Source organism: Aphidius gifuensis, linkage group LG1 (genome assembly GCF_014905175.1).
Source record: "Aphidius gifuensis isolate YNYX2018 linkage group LG1, ASM1490517v1, whole genome shotgun sequence".
Taxonomy (NCBI): domain Eukaryota; kingdom Metazoa; phylum Arthropoda; class Insecta; order Hymenoptera; family Braconidae; genus Aphidius; species Aphidius gifuensis.
The window spans coordinates 17,438,010-17,461,281 of NC_057788.1; the positions used below are offsets into that span (position 1 = coordinate 17,438,010).

At 28.8% G+C, this 23,272-nt stretch overlaps 3 protein-coding genes across 5 annotated transcripts in view; 2 read left to right on the plus strand and 1 right to left on the minus strand.

Moving 5' to 3' along the window:
• Positions 1-18,565, plus strand: part of LOC122849647 (heparan-alpha-glucosaminide N-acetyltransferase-like) — a 46,860-nt gene extending 28,295 nt beyond the window's left edge. Inside the window, exons 5-9 of one of the 3 annotated variants that reach the window (XM_044148437.1) lie at positions 13,705-13,769; positions 13,852-13,960; positions 16,582-16,755; positions 16,812-16,924; positions 17,021-18,565. In XM_044148437.1, coding sequence (XP_044004372.1) covers positions 13,705-13,769; positions 13,852-13,960; positions 16,582-16,755; positions 16,812-16,924; positions 17,021-17,208 — 649 coding nt within the window. In that variant the 3' untranslated portion in view covers positions 17,209-18,565. The remainder of the gene's footprint in view (positions 1-13,704; positions 13,770-13,851; positions 13,961-16,581; positions 16,756-16,811; positions 16,925-17,020) is intronic. The other 2 variants (XM_044148430.1, XM_044148422.1) reach the window with 2 other exon arrangements.
• A 1,416-nt stretch (positions 18,566-19,981) lies between these two features.
• Positions 19,982-21,173, plus strand: LOC122859386. Its single transcript, XM_044162983.1, has 4 exons — positions 19,982-20,582; positions 20,661-20,768; positions 20,843-20,912; positions 20,998-21,173. Exons 1-4 carry the CDS (start codon positions 20,475-20,477, stop codon positions 21,171-21,173), a joined length of 462 nt encoding a protein of 153 aa, XP_044018918.1. The 5' UTR covers positions 19,982-20,474.
• A 444-nt stretch (positions 21,174-21,617) lies between these two features.
• On the minus strand, positions 21,618-23,049 carry LOC122849942. Its single transcript, XM_044148881.1, has 4 exons — positions 22,554-23,049; positions 22,012-22,131; positions 21,825-21,894; positions 21,618-21,724 (listed from the first exon to the last, which is right to left on the minus strand). Exons 1-4 carry the CDS (start codon positions 22,608-22,610, stop codon positions 21,627-21,629), a joined length of 345 nt encoding a protein of 114 aa, XP_044004816.1. The 5' UTR covers positions 22,611-23,049; the 3' UTR covers positions 21,618-21,626.
• Between the last annotated feature and the right edge of the window lie 223 nt (positions 23,050-23,272).

Below are 23,272 nucleotides of genomic sequence, written 5' to 3' on the forward strand. Positions count from 1 at the left end.
CAGTAAATATAAAGGAGAATATAAGAAAGTGACTGAATATAAAGAAAAAAACGATAAATATGGGAAAATATCAGTAAATATAAAGGAGAATATAGGAAAATATCAAAGAAAAATCGGTAAACATAAAGGAAAATATAGAAGAGTGACTGAATATAAAGAAAAAAAAGATAAATAAGGGAACATATCAATTATGCCCCCCCCCCCCCGAAAATTTTCTAAGTCCCTTAATTAATCTAAACAAGATGAATATGGAAAATGAAGAAAAATATAGAAAAATAAAGAATATATAAACGAATAAACGAAAATATAGAAAAATCACTGAATATAAAGAAAAATACAATAATTATAAGAAAATATTAGGAAAATATGAGTAAACAAAAAAGAAAAGTATAGCAAAATATCATGGGAAATCATATTTAACAACAAGATTTTTCAACAAAAAGATTTTAAAAAAAATTATTAACATGATAAATTATTAAATATTCCAGTTGAACAAAATATATACGATCACTGGAGGATTAGTGAGAAAAATTAATGAACAATACCCATTAATAAATAATAAAGAAATAATGATACCAGTAGAAGCTAATATAAAATTCGATGACGATGAGGAAAATGAAAATATACCAAAAATTAATTTCGAGATTAAAAAAATACAAGAAATTGTACATCTACGAATTAATTCATTTGCAGGCAAAATAATTTCAGCGAAAAAAAAAAAAGAAAACTATTCAATAATAATAATGACATTATTTAGATATCATCGCAATCATAATAGCAATAAATAAAGTGGAATTTATATATGCAATGTCAGGACGGTTATTAAAATAAAGAACAATAACATTAGAAGACGACAGTGATTATGAAGTAAAATAAAATTTAATTGAAAAAAAGTTTGATGAAACTAAACAAAGATAATAAATTTACCAAAGGAAATATATTTTAGATTGAACTAACTCTATGGAATGAAGAGGCAGAAAATTTCTAGGGAAAAAAGGGTGATGTGATAGCATTAAAGGAATTGAAAATAAATGAATATAAAAAAATTAAAAATATAATGACGACTTCAGCAACAACTAAAACGTCAAATCCTGATTCAACCGAGAGAAAAAAGAAAATAAAATAAATACAATCGAACTCGACAATTTTGTAATAAATATTTAACATTGACAGGCTAAAATCATAGTACAACAAAATGAATAAAAACGGAGAGTTTAAAAGGTTAGAAGAAAGCGATTCTGGACATGGAGATGACCCATTAGAAGGAACAAGCAAAATGAATGAAAATTAAATAAATTTTAGTTGTAACAATAATCATTGTAACGATAGAGAATGAAATAAATTTGTAGTCACGAATTTCGATATATATTAAAGAACAAATTAAAATTCCCTCCGCAGGGAAGGCACAGTTGCTTCAGCAACTGTATGATCATTTTTTTTTTTTTGTGTTCTCACAGAAAAAACATCAGTCTCAATATCGTTAGTTTTGAAATCAAAGCAGTAAGTTAGATTACTTGGAATTGTCGTTACTTTCTTATGTTATTTAAATGGAAAAACTAAATTTGAGGACAGCACCCTCTACAAAATTTTTTTTTAGGCTCGAATTTTGACTGGGTCATTTTTTTGGGATACCGAAGATATTCCGAGTATGTCTTTGAAATAAAAAAAAAAAAAATTAAATCAGCCTAATAAATATTGATAATTATCAGTATTTATATCTAAAATATTATGATTATAGATATTATTATTAATATCTATACTATTGTGAATAATTGATAATATTATCGAAATTATTGTTGTTATAATTATCATCATTTATATATATTTATAGTATGAATAATAATAATAACAATAATTTTATAATTAATATCAATTACGATATAATATTGATAATATTATCAATATTAATAATTTAAATATGGTCAATACTCAGTTATAGTGTTTGTAGACGGTAATACAGAGGCAAAAACAGCGTGTGAAACTGAATTGAACAAAATACCTGTTAAATGGTAGTCCTTAAGACCCAGAACACGTTGCACCTATTTCCAATCATTTTTATTGTCTGCCGTCCACAGGTAAGCCAGGTAAAAAATCGATAATTTATACGACTCTAAATTGATTGGATTTTGTTTAATACTTTTAATTTTATTATATTAAGTTAATTTTAAAATTTCAATCAAATGAGTTATCATCCGGCCGAGATATTAATTTTTAAAAATTGAAAAAAACATGAATTATAGCGTACGTCTAAACTGATTGGTGAGCTAGGTTATTTTTCTTTAATGTATTTTAAATATAAAAAAAAAAATTCCAATCAAAAAAAAAATCATTAAAAGGTTTAAAAAAATTATTAAAAATTAAATTGAATTGTAGAGTAATGCGGGGGAATACACAGGGGCGTGAAAATAATAGAGTGGTGGGAGTTTTTTATCTTTTTTTTCTCTATAGTCTTCCTCTTCTAATATAAACTCCAAGCTGACTGCCAAACTCCCCACCACTCTATTATTTTCACGCTCAGCCCCCGCATTACTCTACAATTCAGGTCAATTTTTAATAATTTTTTTAACCTTTTTATTGATTTTTTTTTTGATTGGAATTTTTTTTTTTTAATATTTAAAATACATTAAAGAAAAATAACCTAGCTCACCAATCAGTTTAGACGTACGCTATAATTCATGTTTTTTTCAATTTTTAAAAATTAATATCTCGGCCGGATGATAACTCATTTGATTGGAATTTTAAAATTAACTCAATATAATAAAATTAAAAGTATTAAACAAATTCCAATCAATTTAGAGTCGTATAAATTATCGATTTTTTACCTGGCTTACCTGTGGACGGCAGACAATAAAAATGATTGGAAATAGGTGCAACGTGTTCTGGGTCTCAAGGACTACCATTTAACAGGTATTTTGTTCAATTCAGTTTCACACGCTGTTTTTGCCTCTGTCTTACGGACTATTGATAATATTTAAATAAAAAAAAAAAGTTTCAAGTCGCATAAGCATACACACAAACCAGCTGACGCTCCGAGTTTGTACGCTCTATGTAGTACATGTTGTATGCTTGCCGGTTCCCTTCTCTCTATGTAATTCTCCCCTCTTTTAGCGTAACGCAGAATTGTGACTGAGTGTGTGACAGAGCGTGTGACACTCAGCGTAACGCTAGCGGGGCCTCAAATTTTCTCGCTACCCTCCGTAAAGAAATTCACTTCAAAAGATATTGTAATATTGAATATTATTATCAACAAATATTATTTTTACATATCTTGACACCCAAATATACATTAATAACACCAGCGATATTGATATTAAATAAGAGTTTGAATTATGCTGTTGCAGAGAGGTTAGATTGACATGATTCGCATATCCACTGGAGTCGGAAAGCTGTCGAGCCTCAGACCATTCATCGGTAATTGACTCGGTCATTATTACTGAGATATTTTGTCACTAAATCGACAGGCTTTCGACACCGAATTGATAGGTGTCTAATTTATTCATTTTTCATTGTTTTAAATTGTTTAAACATCATGAAGGACTTTATTAATAATAAATTTGCATTTTTTTAATAAAAAAATTAATAGAATATCTTCTTCTTAATATTACTGGCATTATTGTTATTTATGATAACATTATTAATATAAATAACCATAGTATAATCAATAATAATAATAAGAATAATAATATTAATAATTAATAATGATTAATATTTATATTTTGAATATTCTTATTATATATGTTATTAATATTAATATTATTAATATATAACTATTATAGTATAAATAAAAATGACAATAATTCCAATAATATTATCGATAATAATAATATCAATAATAATTTTAATAATACCAATGTGACTAATTATATAATGAAAAAAATATTATCAACGAGTCAGCCGTGTTTGGCTACGCCGAACTTGGTTGTTTATCTATTTTTAATTCTTCAAAAAATTAAAAACAAATGAAATATGTAGAAAAAATTCAATTTCTACATCCTGATAAACCGGAAAACAACATTAGGAACTAATGCATCATTTTTATTCTTTTCTTCTCAATAAAATATATTGTTTGATCAAAAAAAAACCCAGGAGATGATGAAAAATTCAATTTTTACATCCTGGTGAACCGGAAACCAACATTACAAACTAAAGTAATATTTTTAATCTTCTCTTTTTGAAAAAATATATTTAATAAGAATAAGAATAATAAGAAAAATCTCGAAGATAATTGGAAAAATCATTTTGACTTCCTGGTGGTCGTAAAGAGTAACCTGGGTGATTTTTTCGTGGACTTAAACCCTCCTGAGCTCAAACTAAATATCTATGTTAAATTTCATGTAAATCGGACTAAAAGTTTGCGTAAAACTACGTTTTCAAGGATCCGGCCACGTCTTTTTATTATATAGATTAAGTAATTAATAATAATATCAGTGATATTAATATTATCAATATCGATATAACATTAATAATAGTTTTAATAATATTAAAGATTTATAATATCAATGGTACTAATAATAATACACTGAGAGAAATTTTAACTAAAAATTAAAACCCATGTTGAATAGAAATTACTATACTGCTTTGTAATTTTTGTTTTATTTCTGGGATTGGCCGCGAGAGATGATATTCTACAATAAAATTATGTAAAATGTCACACAATGTCAAAAAATTGTTATGTTACTTCAAGTCTCTGTACATCGTTATCTATTGCAGATAGACATGGGGTTGAGTGGAGTTAATTATTGAGAATTTAATTCTAAACAATTTATAAAGAATTACTTTTTTTGATTAATGTCTTAGATAATGAGTTATGAGTTAATTAAAATAAAGCACATACATGTTTTGAGGAAACGATAAAAAATATTATAAGTTCAAATAAAAAATACTGAACAATTTAATAAATATTCTAATACATATAATAAAATTTATCATGTACACATATAAAAGTTAGCATAGACTTAAATATTTTTTACTATATCGCTTTGTAAAAATTCTGGTTGTGGGGAGAAATAATACAAAGATGGCCGACTGATTGAACAAATGATTGAATTGTCATGTAATTTCAAGCATTTCTACAGCCTTATCTGTTGAAGCTAGGTATGGGGTTAAGCGAGGTTTATTGTTGGTAATTTATTTCTGAACAATTTATCAAGAATGAATTTTTTCTATTTATCAATTAGTTTTCGAGTTTTGAGCGTGTAAACAGAAAAGAAAAAATGTTGCCGGGAATTGATTGCCGTTCTCCGTGAATCTAGCACAAACTGCCGAACTTAGCACAAAAAATGTCCAACTTTTAAATAAAATTTATAATAAAATATAGTAAATTCTAAAACCGGTAGTGGGTAAATTCTCAGTCTGCTAGAATTTACTTGTGAGTATCGTGAATTTAGTCATTTTTTTTAAAGAGAAATTACAATAAAATTATGTAATTTTTATGGCTTAGTGTTGTATATAGTCAATGGCCAAATTTTTTACATAACTTTATTGTAAAAATTATTTATCAATATACGAATAATTCTTACAAATAATCGGAGGAACGCAGTTTTTACTATTCGCTTTGTAATTTTTTCTTATACGTTTGTAATTTTTAGTTAAAATTTCTCTCAGTGTAATAATAATAATTTTAATAACGATTTTATTATTATATTATACGATATTATCATTTATATTATTAACAATATTAATATAATTAATATCATCAATAATAATATTCTTATCATCATTAAATAATTGATTGTTTATGTTATTGGAATTTTTACAAATAACTTGACGGCCTGCGGAAGAAGTTTCACTTCCCTCGGGCCTACTACTAACACACACAATTTTTTTTTTATTCATTTTTTCATTTGAAAATAACAATAAATTTTCGGAGGCTTGACAGTTTGTCGAAAATGGCAACCTAACCTCTCGTTACGAAATTTATTATTTCGTTAGTTTTTGAAATAAATAAGTCAATAGCTCTGATTATTTATTTGTTGTCGCTTGAATTGTTAATAACTAATGGTAGTTTGTTGTTAGTAATTCAAAAGGGTCTCGGCTAACGCTACTGTGGAGGGTCAAGATCCTCCATCTGTTGTGTCAGTGGTGAAAAATAATGCGTACATATTCGATGTTCAGCGGCGGTTTTGGATACTTTAAACCTCATCATAGTAAAAGGCTCCTCTCCATCCGTCGTACAACACAAATTCTCCGAAGGCTCCGGGCCGGATCGTAAACCTATTTGTGTTGCGGGCCATAAGAGCGTGCTGCGCACGTCCGGAGCGACAGGTAGGAAAGCGCGCGAGTGGGAGTCGAGAGCCCTCGGTAGCTTAGCATTTTCCCGTGTCGTGACTCGTGAGACGACACAACTTGTCTGGCTCTCGAACGATCACTACCTTGCGGTATAAATTTTTTTAAAAGTATTCTTCTTGAACTAAACCATTCTATGGTTTGAAACAAGACGCCATCTGCATATAAAAAACAGAATTTGGTTTGTGTCAAGAAGAAATATGGTTTACGTTTCAAAGTATGTTTCTTGAAGCAAACCATGTATGGTTTACAACAAGTCACCATCTTCATAAACATTCAAGAAACATCAAGTTTGATCTGGTTAGATATAGTTCTATCTGGATCCAGATCAACTTTGATCTGATTTGACAACGGGGCCAAGTCTTGTCCCAGTAATGGCATCGAATGCTTGGCAGCCGATCATGCGCCATCTATGGGCCAAGGCTTAACTGACTCTTGGCTGGTTATCCGCTTATCGAATCTCGTTTGTCAATGCTCGGCCGACCATTGGTTGAAGAAGAGACCGCCAGCTATTATCAAGCCATTTATCGGCCAAGACTAGGAAATTATTGAGTGGCCAAGACTAGAAACAAATAATTAAGCCACGGCTTAGATCAGTAAGGGCTAGCCAGCCATTGATCAACTGTTTATCGGCCAAGTCTTTATAAATTATTAGGTGGCTAAGACTCAGAATATACAATTAAGCTAGCTCTCACATTAAAGGCTGGCCAACCTATGACTTGCCATTCTTCGGCTGAGTGTCGATTGTTCTTTGAGTCACCAAGACTGATTCTTTTTTGTTCTTTCGACATATGTAGATATATAAAGAGCTGCTGATATGTATTGTAACGAAATTTATTATTTTGCTGGTTCTCGAAATAAATAATTAATAGAAAGAGCTCGTATGCTCTAATTATTTATTTGCTGTCGACTGAATTGTTAATAATTAATAGGAGTTGATTGTTAATAATTCTAAGGGTCACTGGATAAGGACTGTGGAGGGTCAAGTCTACTAACGAGTGGTGTCAGTGTGGCACATGTTTCGTATATATTCGAGGTCCCGTAGTAGACTTGATACGTTAAACCTCGACCTGTGCTAGTTTTCCCCTCCATCCGTCGAAAAGACGAACTCTCCGAAGGCTACGGGCTGGATCGGATACCTATTCGTGTTGCGGGCTAGGAAAGCGTGCTGCGCATGTCCGGGGCGATAGGTGGGAGAGCGCGCGAGTAGGGATTCAGAGGACTCACAGTAGCTTAGCGCGGAACGTCGTCGTTAGACGACACAACTTGTCTGGCTCTCGAACTGATCACTACTTTCTCTTGACTGGCTCTCTTGGTTCACTACTGGTTCTCTCGACATCGTTTGGATCTCTCGTAAAGGTTCTCTAGGTATCAGACGTTAAGTCCTGGTGAAACTCTGTCCGAATTTCCAATGGCAGACTAATACTAATAATCACGCTATATGGTTCTCTCATTATAATAATAACTATTATTATATTCTCGCTACATAATGTGTATGTGATGGTCAGACCATCATCACACATAAATGTGTATGTGTAAGTTCACGAATGGATCGCTGTAAATAATAACAATAATAATAATATTGACATATATTATTATTGCAATGGCAACGTATGTTTAAGACCTGGTCACGGACGGATCGCTGTATGGTTCCCTATACGAAATACTCATTTCATATGTAGAATATTTGCTCCTACACTTATGATACTTGTGACGTCAGTATTTTGCTATAGTATAGCCGCAAATATTGCTGCTGTGGTTAAGTAAGTACACTGAGAGAAATTTTAACTAAAAATTACAGACCTAGAGGAAAAAATCACAAAACAAATAGTAAAAACTGCGTCGCTAACAGTTTTTGACGTCATTTGTAGGACCTACTCGTATTTTGATAGGTAACTTTTACGATAAAGTTTAGTGAAAATTCGGCCACTATATACTATACGAAGCCATAAAATTTACTTAGTTTTATTGTAAATTTTCTTAATAATAATGACTAAATTTTAATATATTTTTTAGTAAAATTGAGTAGATTGAGAATATACCAACTACTGGTACTTAAATTTACTAAATTTTATTTAAAACTTTAAAATTTTTACTGCTCAGTTCAGTAGTTTGTGGTAGATTCACGGAGAATAGCAATTAATACCCGGCAACATTTTTTTTTTTTCCGTTTACATGCTTAAAACTGGAAAACTAATCAACGAATCAAAAAAAATTCATTCTCGATAAGTTGTTTAGAAATAAATTACCAATATAAACTTAGCCTCATATCTAGCGTCAACAGATAAGGCTGTAGAAAAGTTTGAAATTACATGACAATTCAATCATTCGTTCAATCAGTCGGCCTTCTTTTTGTCATTTCGTCCCACAACCGAAATTTTTACTAAAGTAAATAGTAAAATTTACTGAAGTTGGTAGTAACTTTCAAATATATATTAATTCTTATTACATATGTTGGAATTTAATTGTGCAGGATTTTTTTTCAGTAGAATATTAGTATTTTTTATTTTTTTCACAAAACATGTTCTTCATTTTAATTAACTCATAGCTCGTTATCTAAGAGATTGTTAAAAAAAAATTATTTTTCCTGAATTGTTTAGAATTAAATTCACAATAATAATAATAAGAATAGTAATAATAAACCTTGCTTGACCTTCTGTCTATTTTCAATAACCCAGGTATGATCCCACAAGGGTGAACGGCCGTGCCAGGCTTGTTACAAGCTTGTATTTCCTAGCCTTAGTCGACTAGAGTGTGCCTAGCTTGGCATAGAAAATTTTTCCAGTCATTGCACAAGACTTGTTAATTTAGGCTTGTACCAAGCCTGTGTCGATTGTTATTTCCAAGCCTCACAGAAGGTTAAAAATTCCAAGCTCGTGTCAAGCTTGTATTTACAGTCATAGCACAAGACTTGTTATTCCATGCTTGTGTACCAAGCCTGTGACAATCGTTAATTCCAACCTTTACACAGGGTTTAAAATTCCAAGCTCGTATCAAGCCTGTATTTACAGTCATTGCACAAGACTTGATAGTCCAGGCTTCTACCAAGCCTGTGTCAATCGGTAATTCCAAGCCTTAAACAAGGTTGAAATTTCCAAGATTGTGTCGAGCCTGTATTTACAGTCATTGCACAAAACTCGTTAGTTCAGGCTTGTAACAAGCATGTGTCAATCGTTAATTCTAAGCCTCACACAAGGTTAAAAATTCCAAGTGCGTGTCAAGCCTGTATTTACAGTCATTGCACAAGACTTGTTAGTCCAGGCTTGTACCAAGCCTGTGTCAATCGTTAATTCCAAGCCTTAATTCCAAGAATAAAAATTTCAAGGTGGTGTCAAGCCTGTTTTTCCAGTCACTAGACAAGCCTTGTTAATCCAGGCTCGACACAAGACTGTCCCCTTGATTTTTCCCGCCCTCACACGAGCCTCGTAACACAGCCTTGTGTCAAGCTGGTGACCATTGTTTCACCAAGCCCGACACGAGACTTGACTTATGCATATATTTAACTCGAAAAAAAAAAATTATAGTAATTAGATATATATTTTCTATATAAATTTCAAATAAAAATTATCAGGCTTTGACTATTGTGTGAAGCATTCGCAAGGACTATGTGTTCAGTCTCAACAGAATTTATTTATATAAAAAATTTTGACGACCACTTTCATCAATAGCCCGATGGTCGACATGATAGTGCATTGGACTTCCACGTGAGAGGCCCCAGATCGTACCCGCGTCGCGTCCCTAGTTTTTCGTTTAATTATTATCGTTCAATAGAATTGTCTGAATTAAAAAATAATAATGTTGGAATTAATAAATTAACAATAATAATAGATTAACCATAATAATTTATTTATATTTTTTTTAAATTGTTTTTGGAAGCTTGTGTCGAGCCCGAGGCACAAGCCTTGGCACAAGGCTTGTCATCAAGCTTGTAACATAGGCACATTTTCAATCACTTAACAACCTTAGCACAAGCTAGACACAAGCATTGTGCACAAGCTTGTGCCAGACCTGGCACAATCGTTTACTCCTACCTGGAAAAGAACGATGTAAAGAGACTTGAAATTTCATAACAACGTTCCCTTTGAGCTGGCATATTGTGTATTATTTCACTAAATTTCATAGTAAAATTTACTTGAAAATACAGTAAACACTCACAATACAAAATACACTCACAACGAAAATTCACTGTACTAATCGACGTGTTTTATAGAATACCAATTTTTTACTTAATTTTTTAGGAAACTATCATCTTTTGAGGCCAGTCACAAAAATAAAATTAATTTTACAAATTACTATAGTAATTTTCACTCAAACATGATAGTATTTTTTAGTCAAAATGCCTCGCATTGTAAGGCTCTGAAGTGTCAACTAGGAGAGACCTACTGTGTTCAAGTTCTAGTTATGACAAGTATTTGTCGTGTAATTATTTCAGTCTAATAAATCATTATGTATATAGATAAAAAAAATTAAATTGTTTAAACAATTGTAAAATATATTTTTTTATTAAATCAATCAATTTTTGGAAGTCTTGACCCAGTATTGGTAGCCAAGCTTCAATTGGTGTCAATCCCCAAGTCTCGGTCAAGCCTCGAGCAAGACTGGCAGCCGAGACTCGGAAGTATTCTGCCAGGCTTGGGCCATTGCTTGGCCAAGTTGTATTCTCCTTCACAGGTCTATCTTAGAGATTTCGGAACGTGCCTCTAGTTTATGTCAGGGAGATTATAGAAGCCCAGGACAAAAGTTTGAGTATTACAGAGTATTGGAAAAATATATGAATATTAAATGAGTATTGTCAGTCGTTATTTGATATGTATTGTAACGAGTTAAAATTAAAATCTTGTCAAATTTAATATAATGTAAATTTGACATGATATATTATGTGCTGCGCATGTTGCGCATTGAGTTGTACCACCAAAGTCAAAGAAATAATTAACTGAATAAGTCAAGAATATCATTTCCTGTTTAAAAAGAGGAAATGAAAAAGAAAAAAGTAGAAGAGGCTTTCTGGCCACCGCCTCATGTGCACGTGTGTGATCACAATATATATTGATACACACACACCTCAATATTTTCACTTGGATTTTTATTAAATCAAATCATCGATTTAATAAAAAATAAAAGAACGTTCTATATAATCATAAATATTATCAACATATTGTGCTCAATAAATTCAATAAAATCAAATAAACATATACAACATACACTCAGAGAAGGATAAGTTAACAGTTAACATACCAATATGTTTACATTAAACATACAAAAGTTTAATGTTAAGATATACATATACGTATATATTAACAATAAACATAGATATCTTAACTGTTAACATACGTATGTTTATAGTTAACATACGTATCTTCACGCGGCCAAATATTTTGATGCGCCAGTCTACTTCTTGTAATCTTTTTTTTCTTGACATTATATTGTGGTACTATTCTAATTGTAATATAATATAATATGTACTCGTGTTGTCATAAATTTATTTAAATTTAGTTTCTTTGTAAATTCATTCTTAATTTTACATTCAATTTTCATATTTACATACGTAAATGTCTTCAACTATCAGCCTAACCTTCAAATTGTGTCAATTGAGGGTCTGGATGCAATAACCGGCCGCACGCTCGAAGCCCACGAAAACACGACGTTGCTCTGGGTGAAAAATCAAACATGAAAAATTGAAAAAAAAAATGCGCGTCTATCGTTTGTATTTTTATGAATATACAAACGCGCGAGCATACACGTTTACGAGAGAGGGGGTAACGATCAAGCATATATAGCTTTAACGGCGACTTGCAATTTGTTGTTAAATTAATAACTCAGTAAATAATTAATAAAAATACGTGAAAATTTGGATAAAACGTCTTGATATACTGCTACACAATATTGTCGCTGACAAGTTACTCAATTTTGAAATTTCTTCGACTCTTTTATCGTTTGAAGTTAGGCAAATTGAATTTTTCCGTGGACATGAATCAATAAATAAAAAAAAATAAACAATATGAATAAATAATTTTTTTAATAATGCTGTTGGCATCGCTAGATTATTATAAAGCTACTGTCAAATTTTCAAGTTGATTTATTTATTTTTAAGAAAGTTATCACAAGTTATATATTGAAAAAAAAGTATTTTTTTCAAAAAAAATAATTTTGTTTTTAATTTTTAACTCTTTAACTAATAATCATAACAAAAAATTTATTTAAAGGAAAATATGTATTTTTCAATTCTACAAATGATGGTATTTTTTTTTTTCAATTTTTCATGTGTTATTTTTCACCCAGAGCAACGTCGTGTTTTCTTGGGCTTCGAGCGTGCGGCCGGTTATTGCATACGGACCCTTAATTACAGATATCTTAATAGTTAACATACGCTCATTAACTATTAAGATACGTATGTTTAATGTTAATATATATATCTTTGATGTAAACTTATCAGCCACCACCCATTTTAACATGGCATATGTTAACATTAAACGGGATATGTTAACTGTTAACATATCCTTCTCTGAGTGTACATCAAAATATCTCTTCAACAACTGATTATTCAGTCTACACCGGTTCAACACGAGGAGTTATAATAATAATTATTTACGTTTAATATTCAATATTTTTTTTTTAAGTTAAATAATATAATTATCGATTGAGTTTATTAATAAATTAAATCAAGAATAAAATTCTTGATCATATTAAAAATTTGACGACCACTAGGTCATCATTAGATAATAATTTTGTACGTACAAAAGTTAGGTTAGATTATCAAATTAACCATTCAAAATTTAATAAATAATAAGAATAAAACATGAAATATCAAATTGTCTATCAATTAAATTTGTTTAATATTTGAAATAAATAATAGTAATAGATATAATAATCACACGTAATTCAATAATCACGTGTCCACTAATAATTTCGCATATTTTGTATCAAAACTAAATTTAAATCATTAATAAATATATAAAATATAATTTAAATAAATAAAATAAAAACCGAAGGTTTCAGTATATATGAAGTATTTTATTACTTGACAATAATGTAAACTCTGAATAATAAACTGTTCTATATATATAAGTATATTATTGATAATATTTCATAAATAAATAAACTATATTTGACATTATTGCACATGTGAATATTCACGATGAGGCAAGGTATTTTATACTATTTTGTTTACTCAATAGTGTTCAACCATTCAATAGTATTGAATTAACCTAGCCACTATTATCAATATATCGATGATCGAATGTATCGAACGAATGACGTGTATGTGTGCGTGAGCGAACGACAGTGAATGTGTCAACAGCGTCAACCAATAGAATGTCGAATAAACGTTACCACGTAAAGTTATCTGACAGTTTTTTGTCCTTTTTTATGAAGCGAAAGAGAATAGCTGAAAGTTTGATAATGTAAATTATATTGTTACAGAGGCTATGTAGGACCAGGTGGAAATAGTAATAGAGGATCAAATGCTGGATGTCCGGGTGGAGCTGGTATTTGAAGTTTTTAAAATAATTTTAAGTAAAAAATTTCAGTTTTTTTTTTTAAAATGAATAATTTATGTGGTTGTTACAGCTGGTTACATGGATAGAAAAATACTCGGTGCTAATCACTTGTTGAAAAATTCAATCGTCAATATGGCGTTCGGTTCTGGTCCTTTTGAACCAGAAGGGATTCTTGGATGGTAAATTAAGCATTTTATTATTTTATTTAATACTAACCGTTTCAACCCGGTTATTTAATTCGAATGAATAATCTATGTACGTTAAGGAATAATTTTTATCTTTTGGTTTCAATAAATCATAGCTAGCTTCTTATAACAAAATCTCGAAGATAATGAAGAAAATTACTTTTGACTTCCTGGGGAACCAGAAAGTAACTTGGGTAGAGTAAGGATTCTTTCAATCTTTTATTTTCAATAAATAATAGATTCTAATTTTAAAAAACCGAAGATGGTGAAAAATACCACTTTTCACTTCTTGGTGATCGTGAAAAGTCTCCAGGATAATTTTTGTTAGCTCTGTCAATTTTAACCCCCACGGAAATATTTATAAAATCATCAAATTTTTATAAAAATTGGGCAAATTTGTTAAAAAGTGTTGATAAAAAATTAACGAAAATTATAAAAAACTTTTTATCAAAATCCCCCCCCCCCCTTCCTTTCCCATGAATTGATTCTATTGAAAAATTCACTCAAATTGTAATTATAAAAAAATCAAAAATCAATCTTTCATCGGGATTTGAACCCAGGACTTTCTGATTGTGAGGCAAGTACTTTACCTCGAAGCTAGAAATCTAATGACCGATGCATATGAAAATATAAATCGGAATATGACTATTCTACATTCTTTTACTTTGCTGTTTAATCACAATTCTATTATTATTATCACAATTCTTATTATTGACTTTTATTCAAATATGTTAGAATTTATAGATTATATTCTTAATATTTATTTGAATATTTATTTATTAAATTAGGAACAATATGGAAGGAACTGTTTAAGGTATACAAAATGAGGTAGACTTTAAATTATTAATTATTTTCTTTAATCAAAAGCTACGTATAGGAAGACCGTGTCAATGCTAATATGTACCAAACAAGAGTCTCAATTAGACTGAGTAACAAAATTATATATCGACGTAATATTAATTCTTTATTCCTTTGTCCTAATTACACTTTCAGCATTCGTCATTTATTCTCAGAAAAATATTTCGGTTACACCATGCATCAACATTCACACAATCTCATTCTCAAAAACAAAATATATTTAATCACTATTTTGTTTCATTATTACTTCTTGTTTATTCTACAGAAATAAAATCATATTTTCAACAAAATATATAAAATTTTAATTTTAAAAACTCTTTGTTTATATTTGTATGAGAATGAAAGATGAAATCGGGATTAAAACAGCAAAGTAAAAAGGATTTAGAATAATTATATTCTAAAATAAATTTTAAAATTTTTTTCTTTTATTACAATTTGAGTAAATTTTTCAATAGAATCAATTTACGGGCAGTGGGGAGGAGATAATGTGATAAAAAATTCAAAATTTTCATATAAATTTCCTAAATTTTTTAAAAATTTCTTAATAAGTTTTCTCAATTTTTATAAAAATTTTATAAAATGCTTTCATGTGGAATTGTTATTAATTATAGAAGAAAACTTCTTGGCAAAAAGTGGTTTATGATAAAAAAAAATTATTTATTTCAAATAAAAATGGTATGTTCAAAGAAAAAGCACTTGTTTATAATATTCAGATAGAGTCTTGTTAAAAACGATAGATTGTTTGCGTTAAGAAGAAAACTTCTAAACGTAAACCCCATTACTCCTTGACACAAGAACTATTATGATTATTAAATATGCCACACTGTGTTAGATTTAAACAGGGGCTGTTTATAAAAAGAACATTGTCATTTATTTCAAACAATATTTTTGTTTCAAATGACAAATGACTCAATAAAAACATTAAAAGTAATAAATAAAAAAATTGGATTTTGTGATGAACAAAAAGGATTTCGAAGGAATTAATTTTTTGTTTGAAAGAAACGAGTTTTTTTTCTAATCAAACTGATGATATGTTGGAAATGTGAAAGAAAAAAAAATTAAAACATTATTTTTTTTAAGTAGTTATTAATTATTATGTTTTAAACTCAATCAAACTACAAGACCGAACTTTTTTTTTTTTCCTAAACTAAATGACTTAGACGGAGGTTGAACTGAGGACCTTAAGAGCACTTTATCTGATTAGCCACGAGACCGAATGTAGAAACCCAAATTTAATTCTGATACATAAAGAACTACAGATTTCTATAGATGATGTGTTAAACTTATGAAAATGATATATAACTGTCGAAAATTGGGTGCATAATATAATTATGTAGACAACACAACTAGGTTTTTTTTTTCAATTCAAATAATTTTAGCAAAATTTGGCAAATTTTGACAAAAATTAGTTTGTCCGTAATTGTTGTAAATTGAGGAGTCCCAATTTCCTCTCGAAATTCACGAAAATTTTGACTAAATTTGACAAAATTTGACAAAATTTCTCATAATTATTTGACAAAATTTAACAAATAATTTGTCAAAATTATTTTCACCAGGGTTGTATTTAAATTAATTAAAGTGTTTTAATTATTTATTTTTTTTTATATCAACGTTTTTTTTTCAACTCAAAACTAAAATTAAATTATATGTAATATTTAACAATTATTTAATAATAAGAACACAGTTGGTAAGAAAATGGACACTTTTTTTTATTATATAGATAGACTTTCTTAATTCATTCATTTTTTCGTTTCCAGTCTTACTACAATTTTCCATACTTTTCTCGGTCTTCAAGCTGGAATAACTTTAATGTCCCACAAAGGAAAATGGAAATATATCATTTTCAAATTTATCGTATGGTCTCTACTGTTCGGATTATCTGGACTGTATTTACACTGTTATTTGAATGTTCCAATAAACAAAAATTTATGGTATGTACACATTTGAAAATTCATATAAATAAATACAACGTTATTTCAATTTTTAGGTCATTATCTTTCGTGTTAGTAACGACGAGTATTGCTTTCGTTGCCATGTTAATGATTTTGATACTTGTTGATGTTTTGAAGTGGTGGGAAGGTGGACCATTTCGAATTCCAGGTACGTTAATCTTTGCTGCAAAATCTTTATTTAAAATTCAAAACAGGGAACTTTTTGAAGTTGTTTAATTATTTTTTCTTCAATTCTCATTTTTAGGTATGAACGCATTAATTTTATACATAGGGAGTCAAGTTTTCTATCAAACTTTTCCATTTCATTGGAAATATGGAGAAAACATGGATAACAATCGTTTCTTATCACTATCTGTGGCTGTTTGGGATACTGGGTTGTGGAGTGTTATTGCTTACATCATGCATCACAACAAACTATATGTTAATTTGTAAATACTATAATATAATAAATAAGTGATCCAAGAGAACCAATAGATAAATTTCTAATCGACAATGTAATAAAAATATCAATAATAAATATCACGAATACGGTGACAGCAATACGATAAATATTGGAACAAAAAACAGAAGAAGAATCATTTTTTTTTAACCCAATTTTTTTATATTTAAAATACATTTTAAGAAAAATAACCTAGCCTGCCTACTATTTTTAACGTATTTTATAATTTATGTTTTTTTCAATTTTCAAAAATTAATATCTCCGTCGGATACCAATTAATTTAGTAAAGATTCCAAAATTAAATTAATATAATAAAATTAAAAGTATTGAACAAAAAATTAAGTAATTATGAGCTGTCTAAATTATCGATTTTTCACCTGGCTTACCTGTGGACGGTTACCAATCAAAACCATAGGGAGTAGGTGCAACGTGTTCTGGGTCTCAGGACTACCATTGATCAAATATTTGGCCAATTAGGTTCTGTCTAGTTTTTTTGCCCTCGCCCCACAGACTAGCATCTCGTTTAACAAACGTGATGTTACGTGTCTCATAAAGTTTTTTCAGTGATCGATTCGTGTGACATTGACTTTAGTCATCATGCCTGCTTTACGAAGTGACTGAAGCTCAAATTACATTTAGAAAAAAAAATATCAACTTAGTAGTAAATTAGTCTTTTCTTGATTCTTTTTTTTTTATGTATATAAAATACCTTATCTTGCGCGTATTCCTTATTTTTTTTTTTTTATTTGTTAATTTTCAGTCTCAACGTTGATTTATTTGGTAAATTATTTATTTTTTTATTTATTGATAAAAATTCATTTATGTAAGAACGTTCAATTTATACTTTTTTTTGGTTTTTGTTTTTTTTTTTTTAATTGAAAAATGACAAAATTTTAAAAAGTTTTGATAAAAGGAAAAAATAAGTGTTACGTACCAAGTTGATAAATTAAAATTAACTATGAAATAACAAAAAAAAAAAAGAATATGTAAATCCAAAATTTAAAAAGGAAGAGGAAAAGGAATTCTAATCATAGAATATTTATAATAAATCAACTCGGTATTTCACGTTAATATTAAAAATCCTCTTATTTTGTTATTCCCTACAGGGTAACGGGTTAGGAGGGAATGTGTATTATTGTAGATGTACCTGGTTATTAGAATAATCCGAAACAATTGTTGTTGAGAGCGTGTCAATCTAGATGGTCGCCTTTTGATGTTGATAGTCTCGAATAATTCAAACGGTAAAATAAACTCAAAGCACAGAAAACCATACCCCGGAGAAATGTCACAGTCAATTTTTTTATAGTATTAGGAACAGTCAATTTGTAAAGGAAAAAATAATAATTTTATCACAATGATTATTTAATTTAAATTCACTTTTAAAATTTTCTTTATTTAAAATGTAAAAGTTCAACTGAATTTATTCTTCATTTAATTAACTTTGATTTTATAAAATTGATTTAAATTTAATTTAAATATTGTCCAAACAAAAGATGTCGCAACAGTGAAGTTCCTTAAAATTATAAATATTAATTTCCATAAAAATTAGATTAGAAAGTAGGGATGATATTAGGTAGAAACATCTTTTGAGATATTGTTCATAATAATTGTTAAAGCCAGCCCTGGTGGAAATATTTCTCCGAATTTTCTACGAATTTTCTTCGAACTTTAACGAATTTTCTACGAATTATTGCGATTTTTCTACGAACTTTAACGAATTATTAAGAATTTCTACGAAATTGACCCATGCGGAGAAAAAATTCTGAAACATCTTCGAAAGAATTCTGCGTAATCTTTACCACTCCCCTGGTGGAAATATTTCTTCGAATTTCTACGAACTCTCAAAGAACTTTCGACGAACTTCAACGAATTTTCAACGAACTTTAACGAATTTTTTTACCGACTTTAACGAATTTCTACGAAATCGTCTCATGTTGAAAAAAAATATTAAGATATACTCGGAATATATAAAGAGATCGATCTATTAAATATTTGTTATCGGATCATATATTTCGAATAAATTTTGTTTCGAATCAGACGAGAGGTTTGAAGAATATTCTTTCGATTACTTAACCAAACAACATATTCTTCATTTGGTTGTAATAATTCAGAGAAATTATTTCGAAACTCTCGACTGATTCGAAACAAAATTTCTTCGAATTTTACGGTACTTAAGAAATTTTACTGAATCAGACATCCAATCGCGAATGTTGTTTGGTAATTCGGAAAAACTGATGACTCAACCAGGCAAATACTTGTGATTGTTGTAGGAATTTTCTTAGAATGTATAACATTAATTTTATTAAGAAGCAATCCAAGGATGACTGTAGAACATATTTTTTTTCTTCTACATAAAAGTCATGTTTTAAGCCTTATTTTCTATTATGATATCTTTCTCAATCACGGTTTAAATCTCCTTCTTTTTCCCGTATGTTTTCACCATCATGTATTTGTTTTTCTTAGTCATCTGAATTCTTGGATGTATTTTCCGTGACTTTTTCAGATTTTTTTTCTTTACTCTTTGATTTATTTTTCCCTACTTTATTAGCACAATCGATACAGCGACTAAAGTAGGGGGGTTATAAGAGTTCTGGACCACGGAAAACCGCGAGATTGTGGGTGGGATGGGTGGGTGGTATTTAAATAAATTTGGGGTAGAAAGTAAGAGAAGAGAATGAGAGAGGGGAATAAGAGAGGGGAATAAGAGAGGGGAATATGAGTGGGGAATATGAGTGGGGAGTCTTTTCGAATTTCGGCCATTTTTATTATTTTTTTTTTTTTAAATTTGTGAGAAAAAAAAAAAGTGTTTCGAAGGAGATTTGAACTCACGGACTTCGGATTTAAAATCGAGCGCGCTATCCCCAAGACCACGGCTCGATGTTATTGGATGTTGGAAGTAGAAGGTGAGTGATACTGGAAAATTCGAAAATTTGGTGAAAAGAAGAATTGTTTATTTATTTATTTAACAATTAAATAGTTGATAAAATTTTTTTAAAAATATATAATGTAATTTTTCATAAACTTTTAAACAGATGGTTTCAATGCAAATTGTTTAATTATGAAAAATGTTTATATTATTTTTATTTTTTCTCATGCCTATTGCTTTCATGCAAAAATTAATATCAATTCCCACCGCAAGGTTTGCTGATTTGTGAAATAGTTTTTTCATTTTCATTTTCATTTTCATTTTCATTTTTATTTTTTCTTTTCGTTTTTATCGTTTCGTGAGTGAAGTTGCAAATTGAAAAGAATATTAATAATGGAGTTAAATTTTAGAAAAGAAATGAGTGCCTACGAAAGGGAAAGAGAGCGAGAATGGTTGTACGCTCAACCATTATATTTGACGAAACAATTATTGTTGAGAAAGGTTTGCTTTTCAATTTTAACTAAGTGATTATTGTTTAAAAAAATGATATATTTAAATAATGATAAAAATTGTTCCCAGATTCATTTAGAGACAAGAAAAGTTTATGCTGAGTTTCTTAAATGTGAAAAGGACAACCGAGTGCATGATTGGACTTGGAAACACCAACGAGAATACTACATGCATTTTGTAATTAAAAAATTTTAATAATTAATAATAATGAAGTGTTTTGTGTAAATATTTAATTATTTATTTATTTCTAGTATAACACAAAAAATTCTTCGATACGTGAAGATATAAAGTTGTTAGGAATATTGGAAGAAACTGAGAGAAGTAAAAATTTTTTTGTGTTTTTTACATTTTTTTAAAATTTTTTTATTCATAAATAAAAGATTTTTTTTTTCTTTTTTTGTTATAGAAATTGCTTGGTGTCAATATGAGGCAAAATTAACACCAATCACTCGGGATGGAACTTTCAGGGACCTGCAAGCTCTCTACCCAGAAGAAGTTGAAGAATATGAATGGGGTCCAACTATGTGTAATGCCAACACAACCCTTAATCAGTTTGAAAGATTTCTCGATAATCATAAATAAATGTATATATATATATAAATGTACATGGTTTAAATAAATAAAAAAAAAAAAAAAAAATAAAAAAAAAAAAAAAATCTCATTTCTATCTATCCTTAATTCTAACCTCCAGAAACTATAAATAAATCAAAAAATAAAAACATAAATAAAAAAAAAAAAATCTAAATCAATGAGCCAACAACTACGAAACCAATGACTTGAACAATAAAAAAATGAAAAACAAAAAAAAAATATACAAAGATCGTGTAACATAATTGAAAAAAAAAAAAAAAAAAAATGGCAAAATAAATTAAATTCTAAAAAAAAAAAAATGGTAAAAAAGAAAAAAAACACAATTACATATATATATTTTTATGATTATTTTTTTTTATTTAAAAAATCTTATTATTATTATTATTATTATTATTACAATAAAAAAAAAAATGAAATTAAATGAATTTGTCCCCCTGCTCCATCCTATGGTCCCTCACCATCGGAATCATGGATGGGGTCATCCAGAGGGCATGGAATATCTGGCAGGACCCGGGCAACACCAGTCTCTCTTTCCAACATCCCTGAAACAGAATAAATCAAAGAAAAAAACAAGATTAAAAAATGTAATAATTAAAAAAATGTTATATGGGAAAAAAAAAAGAAGGAAAAAAAATTACTTACTTTCAATCACTCTAGTGGTATCCCTGATATCCATGTCCAACTGATCGCTGATTATTTGGAGCTCTATAAGCTGTAAACAAGAAAAAACAAAACAAAAAAATTAGAATAAGTATAAACAATTGGATATTATGGGAAAAGTATTGGAAAATAAAAAAAAATAAATAAACAAATAAAAAATGCAACTTACTGCAGCAGTGATCTCCAGTCTCCTCCCAAGCGATCTGTCCAGCCCCGTATCAAGATTCCTCTTCAGCAGCTCGGTCTTCTTATTCCTTCTCCTTGTAATTTTTCTCTCTACCGAATTTCTCTGAAAAATAGAAAAAAAACAAAACAAAAATTAATTTTAAAAATTTTATATAGAATAATGAATGAAGAAATTATGGGTAAATAGATGAAATTAGATAATAAGAATAAACACGTGCATGAATTAAAGAATAAGAAGAGTAAGGAGATGCTACTATTTTATAATATGAAGAATGAAAAGAAAAATTATTGCAGAATAGACTAATAGGATAACGAATTAATGAATTAATAAAAAAATGAATGGGTAAAATAAATATAAGTAAAGTTAATAGAAAACTGAAAAGAAAAGATAAGGATAAGCACGTGCACTGATGAAATAATTGAAAAACGATAAAAAAAAAAAATAAAATAAATGAATTATAAATTACAAAAAGAAAATTGAATAGAAAATTAAAAAAAAAAAAAATATATATTAAATGTACTTACTTCATTTACTAAAATGTTGCGATATTCATGCATGATGATACTTGGACGTGGAACCATGATTAGAGGTTAAACGAAAGGATTGAATTTAAGGATAAGGTTTCAGGCAAGGATGCTGGTTGTAACGAAAAGAACTTGTAACCTTGAAAAGGATTGGAAAACAGGTGGATTGAGAATTTTTCCGCTAGAGAGAACTTTTGACCAATAAAAAAATTTAAAAAGATTTCAACCAATAGAAAAATTCCTTTACCATTGGAATATAGCACCATTTTTTTTTTTTTTTCGTTTTAACCAATGAGAAAATTCAATGATGTTGCTTGAGGTGTTATCTAGTGGAAAATGTTTGCATTAAAAGAAAAAAAAAAATGGATGAAATATTAGGCGCGGATATTTTTAAATCATTATTATTATTCATTTTTTTCATTATTTTAGATGGAAAAAAAAGGAAAACTTTCAGTTGAAATTGGTTCATTCTACAGCTAGGATCTTTTTTTTTTTCCTTTAGCATACAAACTATTTTTTTCTTTTATTATTTTAAACATAAAAAACAAAAAAAAAAAAATTTAAGTTTGCTTTTTTTTCCTCAATTATTTTCAAGAGTGTTAATTGTATTTTTTTATTATATATAAAGGTAAGTTTGAATTTAAAGTTTTTATAATAATATTAATAATAATTTTCATAATTTAAGTTTAACTATTATTTTATAGAAAAGCTTGTTTACA